The 25,700-nt window shown below is 43.5% G+C and overlaps 1 protein-coding gene across 1 annotated transcript in view; it reads left to right on the top strand.

The window, feature by feature from the left end:
- The window catches only part of dnah1 (dynein, axonemal, heavy chain 1), a 30,110-nt gene that overhangs the window by 2,701 nt on the left and 1,709 nt on the right, over nt 1-25,700 (top strand). Inside the window, exons 5-75 of the mRNA XM_034526046.1 lie at nt 55-205; nt 324-456; nt 546-716; nt 821-1,076; nt 1,211-1,368; nt 1,496-1,707; nt 2,090-2,388; nt 2,582-2,732; nt 2,885-3,078; nt 3,163-3,388; nt 3,634-3,753; nt 3,849-3,931; nt 4,074-4,215; nt 4,408-4,563; nt 4,845-5,043; nt 5,133-5,386; nt 5,647-5,859; nt 5,957-6,121; nt 6,901-7,022; nt 7,363-7,468; nt 7,560-7,739; nt 7,844-7,984; nt 8,072-8,235; nt 8,359-8,472; nt 8,546-8,734; nt 8,834-8,939; nt 9,456-9,569; nt 9,658-9,807; nt 10,145-10,231; nt 10,310-10,496; nt 10,594-10,685; nt 10,807-10,961; nt 11,050-11,227; nt 11,312-11,506; nt 11,625-11,744; nt 12,238-12,396; nt 12,522-12,623; nt 12,712-12,852; nt 13,054-13,214; nt 13,300-13,457; nt 13,678-13,851; nt 13,952-13,981; nt 14,225-14,403; nt 14,659-14,889; nt 15,111-15,307; nt 15,644-15,779; nt 16,052-16,260; nt 16,381-16,552; nt 16,907-17,098; nt 17,204-17,314; nt 17,430-17,615; nt 17,698-17,889; nt 18,035-18,202; nt 18,319-18,510; nt 18,699-18,830; nt 19,298-19,423; nt 19,585-19,704; nt 19,995-20,144; nt 20,273-20,433; nt 20,834-21,059; nt 21,168-21,363; nt 21,459-21,610; nt 21,723-21,919; nt 22,036-22,180; nt 22,301-22,459; nt 23,030-23,161; nt 23,293-23,463; nt 23,628-23,807; nt 24,028-24,204; nt 24,535-24,705; nt 24,945-25,075. Of these exons, the coding sequence (XP_034381937.1) occupies nt 55-205; nt 324-456; nt 546-716; nt 821-1,076; nt 1,211-1,368; nt 1,496-1,707; nt 2,090-2,388; nt 2,582-2,732; nt 2,885-3,078; nt 3,163-3,388; nt 3,634-3,753; nt 3,849-3,931; nt 4,074-4,215; nt 4,408-4,563; nt 4,845-5,043; nt 5,133-5,386; nt 5,647-5,859; nt 5,957-6,121; nt 6,901-7,022; nt 7,363-7,468; nt 7,560-7,739; nt 7,844-7,984; nt 8,072-8,235; nt 8,359-8,472; nt 8,546-8,734; nt 8,834-8,939; nt 9,456-9,569; nt 9,658-9,807; nt 10,145-10,231; nt 10,310-10,496; nt 10,594-10,685; nt 10,807-10,961; nt 11,050-11,227; nt 11,312-11,506; nt 11,625-11,744; nt 12,238-12,396; nt 12,522-12,623; nt 12,712-12,852; nt 13,054-13,214; nt 13,300-13,457; nt 13,678-13,851; nt 13,952-13,981; nt 14,225-14,403; nt 14,659-14,889; nt 15,111-15,307; nt 15,644-15,779; nt 16,052-16,260; nt 16,381-16,552; nt 16,907-17,098; nt 17,204-17,314; nt 17,430-17,615; nt 17,698-17,889; nt 18,035-18,202; nt 18,319-18,510; nt 18,699-18,830; nt 19,298-19,423; nt 19,585-19,704; nt 19,995-20,144; nt 20,273-20,433; nt 20,834-21,059; nt 21,168-21,363; nt 21,459-21,610; nt 21,723-21,919; nt 22,036-22,180; nt 22,301-22,459; nt 23,030-23,161; nt 23,293-23,463; nt 23,628-23,807; nt 24,028-24,204; nt 24,535-24,705; nt 24,945-25,075 (11,499 nt within the window). The remainder of the gene's footprint in view (nt 1-54; nt 206-323; nt 457-545; nt 717-820; nt 1,077-1,210; nt 1,369-1,495; nt 1,708-2,089; nt 2,389-2,581; nt 2,733-2,884; nt 3,079-3,162; nt 3,389-3,633; nt 3,754-3,848; nt 3,932-4,073; nt 4,216-4,407; nt 4,564-4,844; nt 5,044-5,132; nt 5,387-5,646; nt 5,860-5,956; nt 6,122-6,900; nt 7,023-7,362; nt 7,469-7,559; nt 7,740-7,843; nt 7,985-8,071; nt 8,236-8,358; nt 8,473-8,545; nt 8,735-8,833; nt 8,940-9,455; nt 9,570-9,657; nt 9,808-10,144; nt 10,232-10,309; nt 10,497-10,593; nt 10,686-10,806; nt 10,962-11,049; nt 11,228-11,311; nt 11,507-11,624; nt 11,745-12,237; nt 12,397-12,521; nt 12,624-12,711; nt 12,853-13,053; nt 13,215-13,299; nt 13,458-13,677; nt 13,852-13,951; nt 13,982-14,224; nt 14,404-14,658; nt 14,890-15,110; nt 15,308-15,643; nt 15,780-16,051; nt 16,261-16,380; nt 16,553-16,906; nt 17,099-17,203; nt 17,315-17,429; nt 17,616-17,697; nt 17,890-18,034; nt 18,203-18,318; nt 18,511-18,698; nt 18,831-19,297; nt 19,424-19,584; nt 19,705-19,994; nt 20,145-20,272; nt 20,434-20,833; nt 21,060-21,167; nt 21,364-21,458; nt 21,611-21,722; nt 21,920-22,035; nt 22,181-22,300; nt 22,460-23,029; nt 23,162-23,292; nt 23,464-23,627; nt 23,808-24,027; nt 24,205-24,534; nt 24,706-24,944; nt 25,076-25,700) is intronic.

Genomic DNA, 25,700 nt, shown 5'->3' with positions numbered 1-25,700 from the left:
ATTTTAACTGCCTGTCAAGACTTCTTTATACTCTTTTGTATTGTTTTCTTATAGACGTCGAAGGGAATATTTAAAGTTTGACTTTGAACAGCTCCTGTCAGAAAAAGGCATTGATTCTAATCTCCTAATTCCGAGACATAAGAGCAATGGTGATGAGCATGTGACTACAACAGACAGGCCTGCATCCCCCTACCTCCCACTGGAGGTAAGTGTCTTACTGCTGCAATCTTTTCTCTAGTATTTGGGTTGCCGACTACCATTAGGTCCCGTATTTCAGGGCACAGCACCACCCCACTCTCATCTTTGCTGTGTTTATCCTTTAGGTGTTTGACAATAAGGAGTATGACTGCCGGGCCCCAGAAGACTGGCTTGCCCTGGTCAATGCTGAACGATCACCTGATCTCAATTCTGTTCCTGCAAAAGCCCTGCTGCCTCCAGATGACGAGATTGACTCCGGTAAAATGTGCTCAGGATTATACTGTGTGAACAGAGATGGACACTATTTTCTGTTCTTGGGTGATTACTCTCTTCTCTCTCTTTTGAAGTGGATCCAAAAAGCTCCTCCCTGGGGTACAGATGGCATGTGGTTGAGGTTCTTGACTATAGTAAGGATAAATGCCAGTACCTGGTACAGAAAGTTCACCAAAACAGCAAACAGACAGATGAAGAAGGAATTCACACTCTAAATGAAGAACACAAAGAGAGAAAATCTCCTGGTTGGTTTTTACGTCCGAGCACTATAATGACACAGTATGATTTCCTCTCATCTCCGTTATGTCTTGTTGACCGTGTATGTATTCCATCTCCCTCCTTTTCATAGAAGTAAACGTTCTGATAGCGGGCACTAACTTCTGGGTTCCCAGGATCAGATTGATGTTCACTGCTGAGGACCCCCAAGTCTTTGTGGAACGGATCCAGTTTGCTCTGCGCTTGCGGGAGAACACAGAAGCGTTGCTTCTCTACCACTTGTCCATGGACTGCATGCCGTTATGCAGTAAAACACCATCGATTGATACCCAGAGTCTCCAGCGTATCAAAAGATTTGCCCTCTCAACACCTGGGCTCTTGCTGGAAATGTGAGCGATGTCAGAATAATATTACATGGTGTTATTGTCCCCTTCTTCTTCATGACCTGCTTTAGAATAGATCCCACTGAGTTGAAATGTTAACGAAAAAAAACATGTGAATAAAGAGAATATCATGTGTCCAGTCTGGAGACGTGTACAGAGTGTCTGGAGAAGGAGGTCAAACTGGATTATGAGTGTACGATGAACCGCATGCTCTTTGACAAACTAGTGATGAGCCACCCACAGGAGTTTTCACACATCACCCTGCCACACAAGGATCCTGAGTATGTACTGCAAGAAGGTAAGACAGATAGCTTTGTATACATTTGTTTGAGTCAATGAGGTTACGATTAGCAAAGTGCATTACCATCCAAAACCTGGCGTTCACCCCCAGAACCTAAACCCTGGTGTGTTTTATCTATGTGCAGGGTGCGTTCCAGTTCCTCCCTTTCCCTATAAGAAGAACAAAGAGACTTTTTTCTTCTTCTCCCATCTAACAAAGCAAGAGGTGGTCTCTGTGTTATCTGACGTATGGTCAGAGTGCAACAAAGTAGAAAATATGAGGCTGTTCAATGTCGCCTCACTCAAACCACTACAACTGGACGAGTTTGAAAACATCCAATCTCAAATGCATAACCAGGTATTGTACTGTCGGGGTAGCTTTTCTTCTGCATACTGGGCTTCAAAGTAGGTTTTGTTTCTTTGAAATGTGAATTTGAATGTATTGTTCGACCACTCCGGACATAACACCCACATGTTACCACCACTAGTGCTAAACAAATGGGTCATCTGCAGCTTATTGGTGGTCAAAACATTTGTGTTGTAAAAGTGTATGGCAACAACTCTGATTTAAATCATATGGTACTGGATAAAAAAATATATACAAATGCCTGTACAAATCCCATTCATTCAAATATAACCATGGATACATTTTTGTTGCTGAGAGATATCTTTCAGATGAAGAAGACACCTGAATATCACATAAATAAAGAAGAATGAAATCTTTCCCTCCCTCTTTCCAGATCAGCTTGTTTCTCAAGAAGTCGTGGATTTCCACGGTAAGCAACGCCATCCGTTCCAAGCTGGTTTTCTGTGGCAAGGGCGCGTACAACGTGAACGAGTCCCGCTGGGATATCTACAAGTTTTCCAAGCTGTACAGACTTATGGCTGTGGTGCACTTAAAGCTGCAGGACGCCCTGCGCTTCCTCGTGCAGAATTCGCTGCTCGGCTTCACTCAGCTGGTGTTAAACGCTTGCCACAGCGTTCTGACATGTCCTCGGGACCTGGCCTGGGGGAACAGCCTCATCACCAGCCCCTACAAGTAGGATCGCATGCAGTCGCACACATTCATTGATGGAAACATCTTCACACACTTTGGTGCTTCTCTGCAACTGTGTTTTCCTTTACTGTTCTTATATCTTGGAGTCAGTTATACAATATATACTCATAACCAATGACTGTGCTAAATATGTCATATTGTGTTTGTAATATTACTCCATTCTCTGTAACTACAGGCCACAGAAGAACCCTCTGTTCCTGGTGGACTTGGTTCTGAATCAGACTGGGGTGCATTACAGCACTCCCCTGGAGGATTTTGAGACATCTCTAGTCAACCTGTTTGATAAGGCCATTCAGGCCACATATCACATACCACAGCCTGAGGAGGTACAATATCATCTGTAATCTCCTGAATTACAGAGCATGAACTCAAATAACGAAATGTAATGTAAAACGTGTTCATTATCGGTTCCTCTGTCCGTGGATGATGATGACTCTATGGGCCAATGGTTTAACGGTTCCTCTCTTGTCCATGACAGTTTGTGATGCAGAAGTTGCTCATCAGTGGCGGTCCGGTGCTCTATTCTGTGAATTTATTTGAACCAGAAGTATCTGAGCTGCGCGAGAAGGTCCGCAATGCTCTGATACAAGCAGCCATACCTCTCAGGGCTTATGCTGCCGAATATGAGAAACACTTGGAGTTACACAACTTGGACGTTGAGATCCTGCTCCAGTAAGTCTGTTTAAAAAAGATGTATGAAAGGTTGAGGCTCATGCTTTTCTCATTAAATGCAGTCGTTTAAATCTTCTCTGCCAGATCTCATACGCATGCAGAACAGACCTCTGAAGAGGTGAAGAAAGAGGTGGAACAAAATCTCAAAGACAAGGAAATTCTTGAGAGCTCTCTTCCATCCTCCCTTGTCATTGGTCCATTTCTTGTCCGTGTAGAGGCTGTACGCCAGGCTCTCTCTAACAAAAGAAAGGCTTTGGGCAATGCAATGCTGGAGCACTTTACTCGGAAGCTACGCAAACAAATTGATAATGTAAGTAAATTGTATGTATATATATATATACATATGTATGTGTGTGCGTGTGTGTGTGTACAAATAGGTATATGTCATTTGTACCATGTATATCTGTACTTCTGTTGTACACAGTACTGCATGATGTTATGTATTGAAGTGTTTTGATAATGCATTTTTCTTTGACACGGGATCTACATTTTGAAAAGTGGCCTTTTCCTACCTTTATAACTTTGATGATAGGTTTTTATCTTGTCTGTGCCCAGGCCTGTGAAGAGTGCAGCAGAACGAATAGAAAGTTATGTGAAAGGGTCAACAGCATTGACGAGCTGGCTGAAAAGAGGGAGTGGATGAAGCAAATCCCGAAAGAACTCAAGAGTTACAAGGTGCACATGCATGGACGGGCCTTGTCTGTTATCTGTCATATGAAGGTTTACTTTGTCAATAAATCTGATGATTTTTATCAATCTGTCCACAACAGGAAGTTGTTGGCAAGACACTGTCAGACTATGAGGTAGTAGAAGAACTTTTCCACAGTCTTTCAAATGAGGATTGTAACCAAAAGTAAGTGTAAAATCATCATGCGCGTGTTCTAATGTAGACATTAATTTGGGGCGTTGAGTGATTTGCTGGGTTCGTAGTGGTTCGAGTGAATCGAGGAAACTGGAGTTATTATAGTGATTGCTTTAGTTACAAACCCCTGCAGGTGGACAGCTATTAAGTGGCCTGAAAAGATAATCAACCAGATGGAAGCAGTAGCCGTGCAGCATGAGGAGGACGAGGCGCGCTTCTACAAGATCCAGCTGATTGACCAGGACAACTTAGAGGAATACCTAGACTCTCTAAAGGTCCGCTGATCCTTTTGGTTCAACAGCAATTCAACTCACAGCCTCGTTTGGACTTTTTCAGATTCTCTTCTTTTGAACTGTCCTCCCTTAACTCGCGTCAGTAATCTTTCAAATAATCAACTCCAGACAGGCCTTTGTTTATCACGTCTGTTGGTATTATTGGGTTCTAACTCACCACACGTGTGTTTATAGATACTGGTTGCTGGGTTTGCGGGTCAAACAGACATGGAACATGCCCATGAGATTGCCAATAAGGTAAGGCATGTAAGCAAGCAACTTAAGGAGTGTCAGACAATGGCTCAAACCTACAACACCAGGGAACGACTGTTAGGTCTTCCTGTCACTAATGTAAGTAAAAGAGAATCCATCAAATCATGTATGTATATACAGTATATGTCTATGTACATTATATGTGTATGTTTATGTCTATATATATGTGTTTGTATACTGTATGTATATGTATATGTGTATGTATATGTGTGTATTTGTAAATACTGTGTATATATTCCTTTTGGTAGTTAGTGTAATATATAGCAACTTTCAACTAGTTTTGATAGATGTCAATACATATAGTGCATCAGGTATTTGTCATACTTTTCCTCACAATGAAATGTAAATGTGTATTACAGTATGATCGTCTGCAGAAGCTTATCAAGGACTTCCAGCCTTTTAAAGATCTGTGGACGACGACCTCTGATTGGCTTTGTTGGCATGAGAACTGGCTCAATGACCCACTGTCTTCCATAGACCCCGAGCAGCTTGAGTGCAATGTTACAGATGCCTACAGGTCCATGCACAAATGCATTAAACTGTTCAAGGACATTCCTGGTAGGTGACACATCTACCACCATTCAAACTTGACACAGTGAAGTGCGATTGTTAATCGGTGTTCTTTTCTTTGTCTTACACGACGCCAGAGTGCCAGATGGTGGCAACTATAATCCACAGCCAGATTGAGGACTTCCATCCCTCTATTCATCTGATTCAGGGCCTGAGGAACCCGAGGATGAAAAGCCGCCACTGGGAGGTCCTTTCCGAACGCCTTCAGATGAATGTCAGGCCCAAAGCCAACCTGACCTTATCTCACTTCCTGGAGCTCGGTCTCCAGAACCACGTGGATGACATTACTCATGTGGCTGAGGTAGCTGGGAAGGAGTACGCCATTGAACAGGTACCCTTTGAACAGGAGTCGTTCTCTAATTACAGTGTTTTATGAAGCGTTAAGTTCGTACTAGGATGTGTAAGGAATGGAGTGACCTTATAGGACTGCAAAGTTTGGACAGAATTTGGGAAACTGATTTAAATTTAAAATGAAATGTTCACAAATGGAGCACTTGAGAGGGCCGTTACACCTACAAAGTGATGATCGTGAAACAGAGGCCAAGGTTTTGTTCAAAGCAACTCCTTTTTGTTCAACACCGTCTCACTCAGGCCCTGGAAAAGATGGAACAAGAGCTGTCGGCAATAGTCTTTGATGTGTTGCCCTACAAGGACACGGGCACCTACATATTGAAGAGCCTAGATGACGTATTGCAGTTACTGGATGACCACATTGTCATGACGCAGAGCTTGTCCTTCTCTCCATTCAAAAAAACCTTTGAGGACCGTATCAACACCTGGGAGAGCAAGCTCAGAATGACAAAAGTACACACACACAAACATATACACTTGTGTCTTGTGTTTTGTATCATTATTATGCGGTGTCTTATGTTGTGCTGCTGCCCTCTTCTGGTGCTTACAGGATGTGCTGGAGGAGTGGCTGACATGCCAGCGTTCCTGGCTCTACTTGGAGCCCATCTTTAGCTCTGATGATATCAACCAGCAGCTGCCTGTGGAGGGAAAAAGATACCAGCTAATGTACCAAACATGGAGGGGCATCATGCAAAGCGCATCCAATAATCGAAATGTCAGAGCTTACATAACACTTCATATTACATTTTTAGTATTAGATTTGTAATTCTTTTTTGGGGGTTATGGCATATAGCATACATTTTGGCAAGAGTGTGTTTCATTTATTTGTATTAATTTAGAAATGTGGAAGTTCACGATCATTTCCGTAAAAAGTCTATAATAAACTAGCCAAAATATGGGAAAAAATGTCCCCGATGAAACCCATTAAAACCACAATTTTTTATCCATTGGCCATTACACATGTGTATCATGCCAGGATTTATATCTAGTGTCCTGGCTTCAAAATGTTTTTACTATATCCACCATATTGAGCCATTTCTTCATGTTTTCCTTATGGGGCAAATACATGCTATTTATCTGGTTTTCTGCCTGAAAAATAAAAATGCATCAACATTTATGATCACTAGCATATCTCAGACTTTGAAAATATCCCCTAGCATTTAATATGGAGAACATAGTCTCTATACTAAAAAAAAGGTATTTTGTTCAAAACATTATGAAAACAAACATTTGAAAGGTAAATTATTGAAAATTAATTCATTGGAATTATGATCAGGACTGATAAAAGATCAAAATGGTGAAAGTGATTCAAATTAAATATGAATAATAATTCATATATCATTGTATGGCAGATTTCTTGATGCAGACACTTTGTCCTCTCGGGACATCATCGCAACTCTTTTATAGTGAGGCACAAGGGTTAAAGGACAAAGGTTTTGTGATGCAACTTTATTTTTGTACACTGTTTATATACGTGTATGCGTTTTTCTCTAGGTGATTGAGCTGTGTCAAGATGACTACCTACTAGTCAAACTGAAAAGGTGCAACACGCAGTTGGAAAGGGTGCAGAAGGGTCTCAGTGAATACTTGGAGAAGAAACGAGGATCCTTCCCCAGGTAAGCTGAACAGAACGTGCCCAGATATTCCCCTGGCTCTCAATAGGGGTGTTAATAACAGAGTTATGAGATGATTCCACATAGGAAAGGGTATGCATTGATGTCACTTTTTCATCCAATAATAACAATCAGTCATTGGCCAAATGAACCTGCTTCGGTTGCTCTAAATGGAGGTAGCTTTGATACCGAAACACCTTCAATTAGTAAAAGCTAATCCATCAACATTAATATATTTGTTGACGACTTCGGGCCAGAAATGAGTTTCCATGTTCAACTTGGACACACTGTTGATGGCTCAGACTAAGGACAGTGTACTCATCAGTGGATATTTGTCCTTTAGGTTTTACTTCCTGTCAGATGATGAGCTCCTGGAGATTCTGTCCCAGACCAAAGATCCTACTGCTGTACAACCGCACTTGCGCAAATGCTTTGAGAACATCGCAAGGGTTTGTTGTTTCTTCACGATTACTTTGTTCATATATTACTGAAAATATAACATGCATACCACATGCGACTGAGACTTCTGTTGGTTTTCAGCTTCAATTCCAGCCCGATCTACAGATCACACATATGTACTCTGGAGAAGGAGAGGAGGTGAAGCTGTCACTGCCAGTGTGGCCCACTGGAAATGTGGAGGACTGGCTCAGGGACGTCGAGAAATCTATGAAGGCCACACTGAGGGACAACATTGACCGCTCACTCAAAGTCTATCCAGAGGTCTGCGACCCTCACTCTCACTTTGATGTGTATTCCAATCTGCTTATTTGAACATTTTCAAAGCATTTTTTGTATCATCTGTGTGTGCTCTCCTGACCCCTCAGCAACCTCGTGTAGAGTGGGTGTTATCGTGGCCCGGTCAAGTGGTGATAGCTGGCTGTCAGGTCTTCTGGACTTCTGAGGTGTCTGAGGCCTTGGAGCAGGGAGACTTGTCCAACCGCCTTTATCCCCAACTACAGAAACAGGTGTGGAAAATAAACTTCAAATATCTGTAAGATTTGAAAAATAGACTGATCACGATATTCTTCAAACTTCCCCTTTTGGTTCTGAAGCTTGGCGACTTGGTGCAGCTGGTGAGAGGACGTCTGTCTAAGATGCAGCGAGCTGTGCTGTCTGCCCTTATCGTCATAGAGGTCCATGCTAAGGATGTTGCGGCCAAACTGGTGGAGCAGGAAGTCTCAAGCGTCAATGACTTTGAGTGGATCAGCCAGCTCAGGTCATCTATCTTTTGTTTGTGCTTTTTAGTTCAGTCACTCTTGACATTGGAGCTCCCTGTATTCCATCATTGCAATTAATTGAGTTCAGGATACGTTTGATGCTGATCTGATACTGTTTGTAGATATTACTGGGCAAAAGGTGACCTGTACACCCGCGCAGTGAATGCAGAGTTTTTGTATGGATACGAGTACCTTGGTAACTCCGGACGTCTGGTCATCACCCCACTCACTGACAGGTAGCTAAGTCTTATGTTGTCTCGGCTGTTTTTTCTCTGAATGTCATTTAATCGTTTGAATACACTTTTTCAGATGCTACCTGACCCTAACAGGAGCTCTACACCTGAAGTTTGGAGGAGCTCCTGCAGGTCCAGCAGGGACAGGAAAGACCGAAACCACTAAAGATCTGGGAAAGGCTCTGGCTATCCAGACAGTTGTTTTCAACTGCTCTGATCAGCTGGACTTCATGGCTATGGGCAAGTTTCTCAAAGGACTGGCCAGGTGAGAGGCAATTACTAAAGTGTGATAGAATGTCTGCTGTTAAATATCACACACCTTTCATCAATCACAGCCATGTTCTGTCTGTCTTTCTTCTTGCAGCTCTGGGGCCTGGGCATGCTTTGATGAGTTTAATCGCATTGACGTGGAAGTGCTGTCTGTGGTGGCACAACAGATCACCACGATACAAAAGGCCCAGCAGCAAAGGGTGAGAAGAAGTGCATTCAGTAGGAAAACATGTGCTGGTACATACTGTAGTTTACCACACAGTACTTGAGTTTTACAAATACTGGGCCTACAGTGAATATTTCAATTTGGTGTATATATGTTGTACTTTATTTCTAATGCTTTTCAAGAAATAACAAATGGGTTTGTTTCGCTTTAGTCAATTTGACATTCATTTAATTCCATTAATTGAGTTGAATAAACATTCACCTCGTGGAGCAATTAAAGAGACATGGAAGCATTACTGTTTAAAGTATCGAAAACCAGCAACAATGTTTGCAAAGTTGGTCAACCATCTGCAGCAATGTACTTTACTTGTTACATAATGAAAGTTAATGATATCAATCCTTACAATTCTGAAAGTGACTGGAATTAAAGTTGACTTTCCATTGAGCCCTTTCCCATTATGAAGTTGTAATATACTGTATATATATATATTTATATATGTTTTTATTGCAGTGGCAGGGATTTCTAAGACACTTGTATGTTGTGTTATTAGGCAGAGAGGTTTGTGTTTGAGGGGACAGAGATCCCTCTCGTCCCTTCGTGCGCTGTATTCATCACTATGAATCCTGGTTACGCTGGACGCACTGAACTGCCTGACAATCTCAAGGTTTGATATGATGATTTAGTTTTAAATAACTGTACAGCGCTGAGGATGCACAGATGGGGCTCAACAAAGTGGGTTGTGTCTTCTCCAGGCACTGTTTCGTCCTGTGGCCATGATGGTGCCTGACTATGCTATGATAGCCGAGATCTCCTTGTACTCGTTTGGCTTCAGTGATGCCAAAGTCCTCTCCAAGAAGATCACCACCACCTTCAAGCTCTCCTCAGAGCAGCTCAGCGCTCAGGTATTGTATGGATTCAGAGGAGGTCAGACATTACATTTACATTTCTATGTACATGATATTGAAAAAGCTAGTTAAACTGCTGTGTGTAGGAACTTTAATACTTTAATTTGACAGAATTAAACTATGAAATATTGCTATACAACACATAGTTAGATAGTTAATACATCCCCGAGAGGATGCAGATATGTTTGGGTATGTGCGTGTGTGTGTGTATGTGTGTGTATGTGTGTGTGTGTGTGTGTGTGTGTGTGTGTGTGTGTGTATGTGTGTGTGTGAATGTATATAAGAATAACAAAGATATGAAGATGGGTTTACTTTTGCTCTCCTTTCTATGAAGGACCATTATGACTTTGGTATGAGAGCTGTGAAGACTGTGATCTCAGCTGCTGGAAACCTGAAGAGAGAAAATCCCGACATGAACGAGGTTAGAGATGTTCCTTTTGTTGACGATGGAAATAAAGTCAAACTCACGCCATTCTTCTGCAATCTTGCTGTCTCCCAGGAGTTGATCTGTCTTCGAGCCATTCAAGATGTCAACGTGCCGAAGTTTTTACAGGAGGACCTGAAGCTCTTCAACGGCATTGTGTCCGACCTTTTCCCTAAAACAAAACAGGAGCCAATCAACTATGGCACACTCGAAGAGTCCATGCGTAATGTCTGCACCAAGAAAAACCTCAAAGATGTGGACGGTTAGTGTTTCTGGAAGTACATCAGATACCTTCTTTTCAGATATGCAAGTGCCTGTGTTTTTAGGATGAGTAGATGACAGTCTTGTGGTTATTGCAGGGTATATAAGTAAGTGTATCCAGCTGTATGAGACGACTGTGGTGAGACATGGCCTGATGTTGGTTGGACCCTCTGGATCAGGCAAAACCAAGGTGAGCCTTCTACTTGTCAAGATACTCTTTTCAGTTTTATTCACAGCTCTCCAACGTGGACAATTATTGTAGTTTTTCAGTGCAGAGTCTTGTATGTGAGCATCACTGCTGTGTGTTTTAGTGTTATGAGATTCTAGGGGAGGCGATAACAGCTCTGAAGGGCCAGCCCTCTGTGAGTGGGGGGGTGTATGAGGCGGTTCAGATGCATGTCCTCAACCCCAAGTCCATCACTATGGGACAGCTCTACGGGGAGTATGACTTGCTCACACATGAGTGGTAAGTGATGATTTGTTTCGCACAAACGACGATACAAACCAAACAAACAGTCAGACTTGTACGAGACCCTTTTTCTCCACCCCGACAGGATGGATGGTATCCTCTCATCTGTTATCCGTCGAGGTGCATCATCCATGGACAGTGAGAGAAAGTGGTACATGTTTGATGGGCCAGTGGATGCTGTATGGATTGAGAACATGAACACTGTGCTGGATGACAACAAAAAACTGTGCCTCAGCTCTGGGGAAATCATCAAGCTCACGGACGTAAGGTTAAGTCTTCATCTTTTGTCCCTGTGTTTTTCTTTGTCCTGCATGCGCATTCAGACATGCTGTGTTTTCACCTTGCAGGTGATGACCATGATGTTTGAGGTGCAAGACCTGGCGGTGGCATCTCCAGCCACAGTGTCTCGCTGTGGCATGGTCTACCTGGAGCCCAGTATCCTGGGCCTCGTCCCTTTTACAGAGTGTTGGCTGAGGCGAGTCCCTAAAGCCCTGAAAGCGTTCACAGAGCAACTCGACTCCCTCTTTGCCAGGTTCCTACAGGTGAGAGGGGAGAGACAGAACTGAGAGACACCTCCAGGGAATCTTACAGCTGTTCATGTTAGTAGATTGTAGAAAAGAATGTCCTGCTTCTGCTTTTATTATTCTGTACCTTTCACAGGACTCCGTCACATTTGTCCGCACATCAGTAAAGGAGGTCATCACCTCTCTGGACAGCAACCTAACCTGCAGTCTGCTTAAACTTATGGACTGCTTCTTCAACCCATACGTCATGAAAGAGGTGTGAGCTGCTTTTCTTTGTTAGATTAGCCCCCATGAAATGAATATATATATATGGATTTCTGTGCAAATATGATATATAATCTATAGTACCAGTAGGAGTTCGAGTTTTGCATGATACATATTTAGTACACACTACTTAAAAACAGAAGGTTTTGAGCGACCTTAAAAAGTGCAATGGTATTTGAATGATTGCGTAATTATCATATCCGTCTGTATGGTACAGAAGCCACACAGGGCTTCTGTAGTGTGGCGAAGACATACAAAAGATGCTCCGCTGTTAAACACATTGACTGAGTTTCTTGGGTTCAGTAATTAATGTAGTCGCAATCATGCTGTCAATAAAGTTTTAAATGCATTTCAACAACATCGTCATGAGTGGATGTGCAGTTACTGATTTAATCCTCTAAATTGATGAACAAATCTTTCCAGTACTTTTGTATATGTGGATGTTGTTGATTGTGATCCCCCACCAATCCGCTGTTGTCTTGTAGGGTGTGAGGCCACCACCCCAGAATAAATTGGACCGTCTGAAGGAGCTGATTGAGCCCTGGTTCTTTTTCTCTCTGGTGTGGAGTGTGGGAGGCACAGGAGACGCAGACAGCTGTAAGCGCTTCAGTGCCTGGCTCAAGGAGAAGATGGCAGAGGAAGAGGTCATATCAGCATCTCCACTTTGGCGTCCCCATTGCAAAATAATTATAATGTAATTTGCATTGACAGCTTGGTTATTTATTGACTTAGGTATATTTGGATTAACGTAAATGTATTCGTCCTTCAGATTCAGTTGTGCTTTCCAGAGGAGGGACTGGTGTACGACTACGCTCTGGATGATGCAGGGATTAGTAGCTTTGAGGATGACGAGGAAAACGAGGAAAGAAAAGTAAACTGATAACGATATTTCATGCAATCAAGACCATCAGATGCACTTTTTGCTTTTTTTCTCAATCACCTTTTTGCCTGTACTTTAGGTCCAGTGGGTCAGCTGGATGAAATCTGCGAAGAGTGTTGTAATCACCCCGGAGACACATTATGCTGACATCATCGTTCCCACTGCTGACACAGTGAGAATGTCTTTCCTCATGGATATGCTTTTGACCAATAAGAAACCAGTGAGTACTTTGATTGTAGTTTAGCTTCACACATCAGACTTCATTACATCATTCTGTAATTGTTACAAAATAACTTGTCACCATAAACTGTGAACATTCTCAACTGAAGCACACATTCAGAATAATAAACGCCTTTACATCTAAATACTTTCATCGCCTTGGGAAGGCACCGTGATTCATATGTACGTGTGTGCGATCCAGGTGCTCTGCATTGGGCCAACGGGCACAGGAAAGACCCTGACCATGTCAGACAAGCTGCTGAAGAACATGCCTGCTGAATACATCACACACTTCCTCATGTTCTCTGCCCGCACCTCAGCCAACCAGACTCAAGATTATATCGACAGTAAGCTGGACAAAAGGTATGCCTGCTACTATACATTGTCCATCCGACTGCACATCATTTACAATACGACCGTTCCAAGGATGCACGTGCTTGTGTGTCAGGAGGAAAGGTGTGTTTGGACCTCCAATGGGGAAGCACTTCATCTTGTTCATTGATGACCTAAACATGCCCATGTTGGAGACTTATGGTGCTCAGCCTCCTATTGAACTGCTGAGGCAGTGGATGGACCATGGAGGCTGGTATGACCGGAAACAGATAGGTGAGAATACTGGAGTTTCTTTTATTGTTTCTTTGAGCTTTTGATATTTAATGTTGACCCTTTATTGTTGCACTAATTATAGGACATTGCTCTAAAGTGTGTCTTCATGCCTAAAATATAAATTGGTACTGTTTTCATACTGTTTATTTCCGCTCTTAAGAAATGTGAAAAGTCTCATGAGATTGAGCTTCTCTCTTGTTTTCCTGTCCTTTCTAAACAGGGACATTCAAGCACGTAGTGGATATCAATTTTGCCTGTGCCATGGGACCCCCGGGTGGAGGCCGGAACCCCATCACCCAGCGCTTCACACGCCATTTCAACTTCCTGTCCTTCACTGAAATGGAAGATGCCAGCAAGAAAATGATTTTCTCCACCATTCTGGGCAGCTGGATGGGTGAGTCTGCTCAACGTGGAGGGGGTAGAGAATACTCACGTCAGCTTGTGAAAAAGAAAAACGTACAATGGTTTGTAACTGAGTCTTTGTTCTCTTTCAGATGGGAATATGAGTAACAAGGAACCAGGCAGTAAGTCAGAGACACAGAGATAGCAAGTAGATGAAGAGTGCAAAGAATGTAGACATGTATTTTAATACTCAGTACCAGTTAATATAGCGTGTATGCTTTAAGAGGTTAAAAAGCATGTCATTTTATTTACAGCACACATGTTACACATGTTGTTGACCAACACAAAATCTTACTGTTAATAGATTTTCACATGAATTTCATGTTTTCATGATTTCACTCTTCTATCCTGCTATCTGTCATCAGGACCTGTGCCAGTAATCCAGCCGCTGAATGAGCCGCTTGTAGACGCTACGATCAGAGTGTACTCCACCATTACCTCCCAGCTCCTCCCAACTCCAGCCAAGTCCCATTACACCTTTAACCTCAGAGACCTGTCCAAAGTCTTCCAGGGCGTCCTGATGGCTGAGGCTGGAATGATAGAGGTAGTCTGATGCAAAAGTATCACATTGATGGGACCTCATCATATTACTATTATGAAATATATTGTTAGAATACTCTTTCAAAATGTCTTTTGAAGCAACTTGTATCCACAGTGGATGCGTTATGCCACAATAATGCAATCCATATTATTGATGCCCAAGAATCGTCATATATGAATACGTTTTAAGTAAGGTGAAAAGGAAAGTACATCTCAGTACAGCCAGTATAAAAGTAGTGTGACTTTGGGTGACTTTTAGGACAAATTGCAGCTGCTGCAGCTGTGGTACCACGAAAGCTGTCGGGTTTTCCAAGATCGCCTGGTGTGTGCGGAGGACAGGGACTGGTTCAGCAGGCTCCTGAAGGACTGCATTCAGGAGTTTGACTGCAGCTTCGAAGAGGCTGTAACCTGCCAACCGGTTTTGTATGGAGATTTCATGATTCCTGGAGCTGATCCCAAGGTCTACACGCTCATAGAAGACAAGGACAAAGTGAGTGGTGGCAACCAGTGCTGTATTTTAATTATTATTATTAATTTTAGCTTACAGCTGATCAGATGGCTTATGGGAAGTAATATTGTACTTAATTATGAGGTTGCATCATTTCCCTGTGCCCCTTATCAATCTTTTGTTTTCCATTCGACAGTGTACATGAATGTATATACTTTACCAAAATGCTTCTTTTTTTCTCCACCATTTATTATATAATTTAGTTGGTGAAAGAGATGGATGAGTACATGGAAGACTACAGCCATATCAGTACCACCAAGATGAAGCTGGTGCTCTTCATGGATGCCATTGAGCACGTGTGCCGTATTTGCCGCATCCTCCGCCAGCCTCTGGGCAATGCCCTGCTGCTCGGGGTGGGGGGCAGCGGGCGGCAGTCTCTCACTAAACTGGCCTCATATATGTGAGATTCCTATACTGTGTAATTCCCATGTCAACAGGTTCAGTACAACTCTCTCGAAACAGAAGGATTGCACTGCTCGGTTTGCACATTTTGGATAATTTAGTGTTACACCCAAAGAAGAGACATTTTTAGATGGATGTCCCACCTTGTGGGCAGCTTTTTACATTTATTTGAGCAAACTATACAAATCACAATGAGACATGAGATACATACAGCATTTTATAACAATCAACATTCAGTTGCCTTTGTTTTATAGCAAAGTGTCACTTTTAATGTGCTAAAACACACAGGACCATCTTGTGGCCCAGTCCTCATAGTGTGTTTTTCCATCTTCAGATCAGAATATGAGTGTTTCCAGATTGAGCTGTCAAAGAACTACGATCAGACAGAGTGGAGAGAAGATATTAAAAGCATCATGCTGAAGGCCGGCCTTCAGAACCAGAACATCACCTTTCTCTTTGTAGACACACAGGTAATAACTCTAAACACCTGCTACAGTATACTGCAAGTATGTGGTAGTTGATTAACATCACTATCACACAGTCATAGGAATCAATAGGACTTGTGTGGTAGGAATGCTGTTGCACTGTTGTCACTTGTTTTAATCTATTTAGTCAAATCGAATGAGAGCTTCAACAAAAATGCAACATGTAGAGTATCCAATGTATGAAGTGGTGTATTTCTGTTCACTCCAGAAGGCAAGGCAGCGTTTTACTCATCATTACCTTTGTGTTAATCCCCCAGATTAAGAGTGAGTCATTCCTGGAGGATATCAACAACATTTTGAACTCCGGGGATGTTCCCAATCTGTATGCATCAGACGAGCAGGAGCGCATCCTGGCAGCCATGAAGCCAGTGGTGCAAGACCTGGGCCAACCGCCAACTAAAGCCAACCTCATGGCTGCCTACATCAGGAGGGTCCGCAGCAACATCCACACCGTACTCTGCATGAGGTTGTCCAAAGTCACCTGATCAAAAGCAAATTAAAAGAAGTAGATGAATTAATCTTTGTTCTGCCACGTTCTCTCCCTTTATGCTACTCACACTCCTCCCTTCCACTTCTTCCTCTGCAGTCCCATCGGTGAGGTGTTTCGTGCGCGGCTGAGGCAGTTTCCCTCACTGGTGACGTGTTGCACCATCGACTGGTTCAGTGCCTGGCCAGAGGAGGCTCTGCAGGCTGTGGCCACATCCTTTATGAATGACCTGCCTGAGCTGGAGGCCAACCCCACAGTCATGAGGGGACTGGTGAGGATGTGTGTGTGTGTGTGTGTGTTAAAATAGTAATTATACATTGAAAAATATAATTAAAATTAAAATTACATAGAATCAAACTTAACCTTACCATAGTACAAAATGTCAACAAGCTTAATGTAAGTCAATATAGAATCTCTGTACGGTACTTCAGGTTTTTGATTTTAAATATCCTTTCAACAGTCAACATGTACATGTCCTCGAGCAGGATACAGGATCATTTAGTATTAAACTGTCTCAAACTGTTACGTCTCTGCAAATGCATTTGTATGCCTTAGTTAAATAAATCGAAATTACTAGCTGCCTTAAATGAAACTAAGTCTCTCCCTACTTGATTTTCTTCCCCAGACATCGATGTGTGTAAAGATCCACCAGATGGTAGCCAGGAAGTGTGAACATTACCTGGCTGAGCTTTCTCGACACAACTATGTCACACCCAAAAGCTACCTGGAACTGCTCAAAATGTTCTCAGATCTCATTGGACGCAAGAAGCTAGAACTCAGCGGTGCACGCCAGCGCATGAAGACCGGCCTGGACAAGGCAAGACACTGAACTGGAAAAATAACAATGCCAGAATTGAAATGTGTACAGATGCTGCTTAATTAGCAATCGTATCTGACTACCTGCTGTTCTGTGATCCTTTAGCTTCTTAGCACGGCGGAGGATGTGAGTAAGATGCAGGAGGAGCTGGAGACGATGAGGCCTCTTTTGGAGGAGGCCGCTAAGGACACTGAAGTCACTATGGAGACCATCAAAGTAAGGACAACATAGATACATAAAATCAGTCGTAGTGGAACCCAAACAGTGGCAGATGGTTGTTAATGTGCGTGACCTTTGGACCTTGAGTATGATTTGTATTCTACGCTGACAGAAAGACACAGTGGTTGCAGAGGAGACCCGGAAGTCAGTGCAAGTAGAGGAAGCGAAGGCTTCAGAGAAAGCCTGTTTTGCAGGAGCCATCGCAGCGGACGCCCAGAGAGACTTGAAGGAGGCTCTGCCAGCCCTGGACGATGCCCTCGCCAGCCTCCAGTCGCTCAACAAGAGTGACGTCACCGAGGTCAGGGATGGTGTTGATGACATTCTTCTAATAGTATTATGTTATATGTAGAGTCTACCTCCTGTTTTTTTTCTTTCTATAGGTTCGAGCCTTGCAGCGACCTCCCAAGGGGGTGAATCTGGTTATGGAGGCGGTGTGCATTATGAAGGGGATCAAACCCAAAAGGGTACCTGGAGAGAAGCCTGGCACCAAGATCGATGACTACTGGGAAGCTGGTAAAGGTCTGCTACAAGACCCCGGCAAGTTTCTGGAGAGCCTCTTCAAGTATGATAAGGTAGAGCTCCCATGGAGTGTATGTGAAGCATATGTTGTCATTGTCTCTCCAGAGCATGATAGTTGACTCTTTGTCAGTATTTGATCCTGACTTAGTTTGGGAGATGTATTAAAAGTAGTTTTTCTGCCATCAATTATGTTTGCAGGAAAACATCCCAGATAGCGTGATCCATCTAGTCCAGCCCTACATAGATAATGAAGAATTCCAGCCAGCCTCCATTGCCAAGGTTTCCAAAGCCTGTACCTCGATTTGCCAGTGGGTGCGAGCGATGCATAAATATCACTTTGTGGCCAAGGGTGTAGAACCGAAAAGGGTAAAGGCTGAAATCCACATTGGAGCCATTTGCTATCCACATAAGACGCCGCTGTACTTACAGGTTTGTCAGAGAAGAGTCATCTTACCATCACAATGTTTTAAATATTTGCACAGCAAGCTCTCAAGGAGGCCCAGGAGGACTTAGCGGTCACCCAGTGCATCTTGGATGATGCCAAGGAAAAGCTGGCAACGGTGGAGGCCGGCGTCGCCACTTTGCAGGCCAAGTACCAGGACTGTCTGGCTAAGAAAGATGAACTGGACAACAAGTATCAACTGTGTGAGGCCCGCCTCGTTCGAGCAGACAAGGTCAGAAGGAGGGAGAAGACGGGATAAGACTTGATCCCATATGCTGTTATGATGGGGATATGATGTTCTGTAACAAGGCCAAAGAAAATGCAGTGTAATATTGTCTTAAAAAAATCAAATTTTCAGTCAATCTCAACATATTATAACTTTGTTAATATTAATAATGATGATGCATTGATTTTCTCCAGCTTATTGGTGGACTGGCAGATGAGAAGTTGCGATGGAAGGAAACAGTGCAACATCTGGATTACATGGTCCATAATGTGGCGGGCGATGTACTTCTGTCTGCAGGATACGTCGCATACCTGGGGCCTTTCACTGTAAGTGGGTTGTATCTCAGTTAAGTGCAGGAGTGTGAATACATATCAAAAAGTTGCACCACCAATAATATATTGTATACATATTTCCCATCTCAATCAATTGCATTTTATTGATTCAATGTTCTGAAGCTTTTCTGTTAGAAATGTATATTGTTCAAGGATTAAAAAACAATTCAACTTTTAGTGTTTGATGTTCCAGTAGACTTATCTAAACATCTAACCTATCACAAGTCTGAATGTATTGTTGTCATGGGCGGATTATGAGACAATTGGCCCAACCACCTATAAGCATCTTTTGTGTCTCTTTGTAGGCGTTACACATCTCTCTGTGGTCATTTTGCGTCTCTTCATAGTTATTGTGGTCTTTTTGTATTTTCCATTTTGTGTGTGGATGTTGAGTGTCTCTTTGTGATTGTAGTATGTTCTTGAGTAGGTCAGGGTTGCCACTGTCTTTCTGTCTGTTCCAGGGAGAGTACAGGGCAGCCATGGCAGAGGAGATGCTGCAGTGTTTCAAAGAGCTTAGTGTTCCACACACTGAGGAACCCAACATGATCAACACCCTCGGCGATCCAGTCAAGATCCGTTCCTGGCAGGTAGGACCCCTCCTCTCATCAGCTGGCATTTAGGGTCTAAGCCGATAACATTTTGATTAGTCAGACCATCACACTGAATCAGTTGTTGGTGTGTTTTTAGACTTAACTTAATGATCATTTACCTTTACATTTATCACATGTTGTCATTTATATGTGCATAGATATCAGGTTTGCCCAGAGATAACCTATCAGTGGAGAATGGTGTGATTGCCCAATACTCTCTGCGCTGGGCTTTATTCATTGATCCCCAGGGACAAGCCAACAAATGGATCAAAAAGATGGTGAGAAATCTGTGTGCAGTGAGACAAAACTATATGAAAAGTTGCTGTATCAAGATCTGAATTTATTCCTTCACATTACATGTGCAGTGTGTCATTTTATTGTATTAACCGGTATCGAGAGTGCAGGTGCTCAATATGTTGTTGAACTAAATTCAGTACACTTTGGCTCTGTGACAACCAGTGGGCATACGGTTCTGTTGGGGTTAATCCAACATCGCCCACAACTCCTCTGGGAAGCTTCTCAATGTCTGTATTTAATCCACTGTTCATTCATACTTGCTTCCACCCAGGAGCAGGACAATGGATTGGAGGTCATGAAGCTAAGTGACCGGGACTTCCTGCGCAGTCTTGAGAACGCCATTAGCTGTGGTAAACCCTGCCTCTTGGAGAATATAGGAGAGGAGTTAGATCCTGCTCTAGAACCTGTCTTGCTGAAGCAGGTGAATACACACACACACACACATATATATATATATTACAAACATAAATCACGTGTATTCTATGGCAGTGTTATAGGCAGTTATCTACCACATACTGGTCTGCTTAAGTCACATTGCTCTGCCCTTAGACATTTAAGCATCAAGGTAGCACAGCGCTGAAGCTCGGGGATTCAGTCATCTTTTACCATGAAAACTTCAAGATGTACATCACCACGAAGCTGCCGAACCCACACTACTCTCCAGAGGTCTCCACCAAAGTCACCCTCATTAACTTCACCCTGTCACCCAGGTAACATGACTTTGACTGATTCAGATTTAAAAAAACTTTAATTATATGTTGATTTTTACCATCAATTCCTTCAGTTATGATCACCTTCCACTTAGGCTGAGTATGTATTGAAATATTGAGTGCAAATTTAAAAACAATAGTAATGCAAGATTGTCTATTTGTCTTTCAGTCTCATCTGTTTGCGCATTGTTGTCAAATATGGTACCAAAATAGTAACTCAATAACTCAATATCAAACTGTTGGCTTTTAAGAATTTTAGGGTTCATTAAAAAACTGCTTGCGACTGTGTGCCAGATAGAAAACTAATATATTGTTCAGAATCAAACTGAGGGTATGAACTTTATTCTAACAGTTAAATCTTGGTCTTACCATCTGTGTTTGTGTAAATGTGCATTTCCAGTGGTCTGGAGGACCAGTTGCTGGGCCAGGTGGTGGCTGAAGAACGTCCAGACCTGGAGGAGGCTAAGAACCAGCTGATCATCAGCAACGCCAAGATGAAACAGGAGCTGAAAGAAATTGAAGATGAGATCCTGTTCCGACTCAGCCACACAGAGGGAAACCCTGTGGACAATGAGGAGCTCATCCAAGTGTTGGGGGCTTCCAAGATTAAAGCTGGAGAAATCAAGGTAAAATACCTCTAATATCATATATGGCCTCCCTTGGAATGGGTTTTTATGATACTGTGGCCATTTTCTACTGTTGTTAGCTTTAACGCATGCTGGTTTTACTGATAGGCCAAAGTGATGGTGGCGGAGAAGACGGAGCAGGACATTGACGCCACCCGTCTGGAGTATGTGCCGGTGGCAGTGCGCACTCAGATCCTCTTCTTCTGTGTATCGGACCTGTCCAATGTTGACCCCATGTACCAGTACTCACTGGAGTGGTTCCTTGGCATCTTCATGGCTGGCATTGCCAATTCTGAGAAAGCAGGTAGAGAGAAATTCCATAGCGTTGAAACGAGATGAAGGGACATTTCTCTGCGTCCGCTGATTATTGTATTTCTTTCTTCACATGTTTCTTCACAGACACAGTGGAGAAGAGAATCGCCAACATCAATGAGTTTTTCACCTTCAGCCTGTACAGCAATGTGTCCCGCAGCTTGTTTGAGAAGAACAAACTCATGTTCGCCTTTCTCCTCTGCGCTCGCATCATGATGAATGAGAACAAAATTGATATGGTGAGAAACCGGTCTCCGTCCCCTCTTTAATTTCCTGGAGGAACTTGTACAAATACAGAAATGTATTTATTCCAGGTACATTAAATGAATCTGTGTCGTCTCTTCGTGGCAGACGGACTGGCGCTACCTCCTTTCTGGAGGGATGCCTGTCCGAGAGATGACCAACCCGGCAGTGAGTTGGCTGTCGGAGCGCGCCTGGCAGGACATGCTGGGCCTCAGCGCTCTGGACCACTTCAACAACCTGGCAGAGAGCTTCACCGAACATCTGCAGGGTTTCAAGAGAATCTTTGACAGCAACCAGCCTCACAGGCACGCTCAGACAACCACAATGCTGACAAATACGCCCTTGTTTCCTTCATTTGAACCGTGCAGAAGCTGTCGGTATCTAACACGGTGTGCATGTGTGTGTGTTTGTTGGCCTCCAGGGAGCCTCTCCCTGGAGAGTGGGACACCAAGCTGGACTCATTCCAGAAGCTGCTGGTCCTGCGCTGTCTGAGGGCGGACTGTCTTGTTCAAGGCCTGCAGGACTTTGTCTCAGCTCAGCTGGGACAACGCTTCGTTGAGCCTCAGGTAGCGTCACTCTCCTGCCTCTTGCCTTCTTACCGTCTTATCTCTGTGACAGTGGCTTATTAACATGGCAACAATGGTTCCGTTTGTTTGGGCCGGCTCTCTCTCTCCATCTTTCCTCAGACGTCAGACCTGTCCGTGGTCTTCGCGGAGTCGTCCCCCTCCACTCCCCTCATCTTTGTCCTGTCCCCTGGTACCGACCCTGCTGCTGACCTCTACAAGTTTGCTGATGTCATGCAGTTCTCCAAGAAGATGAGGGCCATCTCTCTGGGCCAGGGCCAGGTCAGAGTCGTTGCCTCTAGCCTGGGAATCATCTCTCACTCTCTCTTTCGGACACTCTCTGTGACCCTGGCGAAAGGCACCGTCCAACACTTTCTCACAGAACAACTTTCTCTTTTGTTCATTTGTTAAGAAGATTGATAAGATTATCTTCTCTATTCATGACCACAGGCCAGGACAATGTACAACACTACTTTGACAGATGATAGATTCCAGGACGCCATAATTAAGCTTAAAGAATAACCATAAACATCTCTTGTGTGGGTTTTCTGATAACTGCAGACTCATCCTCCACAAATCTGAACTGCTCAATAGGTGCTAGCGTGTGTTTACCACATTACTTTCAATTATGTCAGTTAGAATACTGGCCTTAGTTTCGAGCTGCTGAGCCTTTGTGAAAGACTCCTAGAATGTCAAACTGGCTGAAGGGAGATAATGTTATGACTCCGTTACCCGCTCTTTAAATACGGAACATCTTTCTAGGAAGCGTGGATGAATTTAAGCCTTGCGTTGAGCTGTTTTCGGCACGGCTGTTCACATCTGCCTTTTCTTCTGCTGTTGCTCATTGATTAGGGCCCGTGGGCTGAGATGCTGTTGCACTCTGCCTTGGAGGAAGGTCAGTGGGTCTTTTTCCAGAACTGTCACCTGGCGCCCAGCTGGATGCCCTCCCTGGAGAGACTGATTGAAAACATCAACCCAGAAAAGGTCAGATCATATGCTCAAAAAGGTCACACTATTGGAGTAATGTATGTTCGACAGGCCTTTGATTACTTTGCCAGTGGTAATACTTCCTGTACTGCCCACGGGCACCACATGTCCCACAACACCCCAAACAGGTGCACAAGGACTTCCGTCTGTGGCTCACAAGTCTTCCCAGCAACAAGTTCCCGGTGTCCATTCTCCAAAATGGGTCAAAGATGACCATTGAGCCTCCCAAGGGAATCAAGGCCAATCTTCAGAAAACGTACCTAAGGCTCACCAATGATTTCATCTCCTCTTCCACCAAGGTCTGCTCGTCTTCTGTCACCATCTGAGTCTGTCCCAGCTTATTATATGTATCACTTCATACATTTGATTAGAAACCCTGCCTTTTAGATCAGTTGGGTTTTTGAGAACCTCCAGTACCTGGTAGTATCTCCAACTTCTTCCTTCCCTCTGCTCTCCTCTCCAGACCGCCCTCCTCAAGCCTCTGCTCCTGTCCCTGTGTCTCTTCCATGGTATTGCTCTGGAACGAAGGAAGTTTGGCCCACTGGGCTTCAACATTGCCTACGGGTTCACAGACGGAGACCTGAACATCTGCATCAGCCAATTGAAAATGTTCCTGGACGAGTACCAGGACGTCCCGTACAAGGTGGGAGGAGAGGAGGCTTCTGTCAATATTCAACAGCCTCCAATTACGCTGACGATGTTGTCTTTTTGCTCTGGACTTACCATGCAAGTCCAGAGCTCCCAGTCATTGCTCCCAGTCAGTTGCTACTGTGACATGTGCCTTGCCCTGCAGTGAGGCACTCACATTGTCTCAGCCAGAGAATGAGTGTGTGTTTGAGCCTTTTTGTCCTCCACCTGTCCAGGTGCTAAAATATACTGCAGGGGAGATTAATTATGGCGGCCGCATCACAGATGACTGGGACAGACGGTGTCTGCTCAATGTGCTGGAGGATTTCTACTGTCCCGCTGTACTTAAGGAAGACCATGTCTACTCTTCATCTGGAGTCTACCGGCAGATCGACACCAATCTGGACCTCAAGGTGAGATGAACGGAGGAGCATTCAAAAGAGTGTGATAGGAGTATCGCAGTAGACTTGACCTTGGTCTGCATCGGTTGGTATGCTCCAAAAACACAAAGGTCGGGGCATCACGTTGCTGCTCTCTGTTCAGTTTACCAATCAGTGAGTCTTCAGGTGATAAATTGCCAGACAATCATCTATGAAGCACGAGGCTATCTTTGTAATTACACACCATAACACTAAAAAGGGAGATCATTCTTTACCCTGATGAAATGTGCTGGTTGTGTATTATATTCAGTGTTAACATCAAAATGAGAGGAAATGATCAACTATAGTACATTCTGACTCTAGGGTTACTTGGCATTCATTCGTGGTTTGCCCATCAACGATACACCGGAGATCTTTGGTCTCCATGACAACGCCAACATCAGCTTTGCCCAGAATGAGACCTTCGCCCTGCTGGGAGCCGTTGTCCGCCTCCAGCCCCGAGCTGTATCCGCTGGGGGCAAAACCCTGGAGGAGGTACAGATATCCATTGATTTGATTTTGTCTTCTTTGAATGTAGTTAGTGCTACTTGTATCATGTCATAGTTTGTTCATTCAATACGGATTGAGAGGGGCGGGACAGAACACATCAGGTTTCCCAGCCCTAAGATTCTTAACTGAGCATTGTGTAGCAGCCCGTCACACATGTTGACATAATGAGTGTGTTTCTGGATGCCTGGACTACGGCTGGTGATGTGTCTCTTCCTGTCCCGTAGAGAGTGGAGGAGATCGTGGCGGGCATCGTTGAAAAGATTCCTCAGCCTTTCAGTGTTCAGGAGGTGATGGAAAAGTACCCGTTCCTCTATGAAGAGTCCATGAACACAGTGCTCATCCAGGAGGTCATCAGGTAACGTGAGGCTTCACAAGCCTTCAGGTCTCCTTCATATGAACATAGTCGTACGGTAAATGTTTGAGGTCAGAGAAACAAACGACTATTAATGCTGCACTGAAAGCATCTTTCACAACATTTGCATCTCAGGGTCCATAATGGTTCTGTGATTCTTCCGCAATGTAAAATAGTTTCACTTTTGAGGTAAAGAACAGTAATTAAATGTGCAACCAACAGTAATGTAATATCTCTATTCCAGTCTAGTAGCTGAAATTGTACCCTTCAAAAGTAACACTGTAATCATGATATGGCTCGGTAATGATATTGTAATGGTAACTGCTTTATGTGTAAGTTGCTGTAGCTTGTGATATGAACAACTCTCGAGCTGGAAGCCTGAATTATAGTTGCTGAGTTATTGGTCAACGATGCTCTCAGCTACTCGCAAATATATTATCCTTCCTTTTACACTGTGTTTCCCTTTAAGTGTTGTGAAACCAGGGAATGTTTGGCTTATTAATAATTTACAAATTACAAATTATTTAGATTGTCAAATAAAACTAACAGGTATGTTAGCAGTAAACATATTGAAGTTATATTAGGCTGCAAGAACCGATTGGGACATTATTTCACCTAAGAAACGTTT

Source organism: Cyclopterus lumpus, chromosome 23 (genome assembly GCF_009769545.1).
Source record: "Cyclopterus lumpus isolate fCycLum1 chromosome 23, fCycLum1.pri, whole genome shotgun sequence".
Classification (NCBI taxonomy): Eukaryota; Metazoa; Chordata; class Actinopteri; order Perciformes; family Cyclopteridae; genus Cyclopterus; species Cyclopterus lumpus.
The sequence above is the reverse complement of the archived record's forward strand: the minus strand, read 5'-3'. Positions and strand labels throughout refer to the sequence as shown.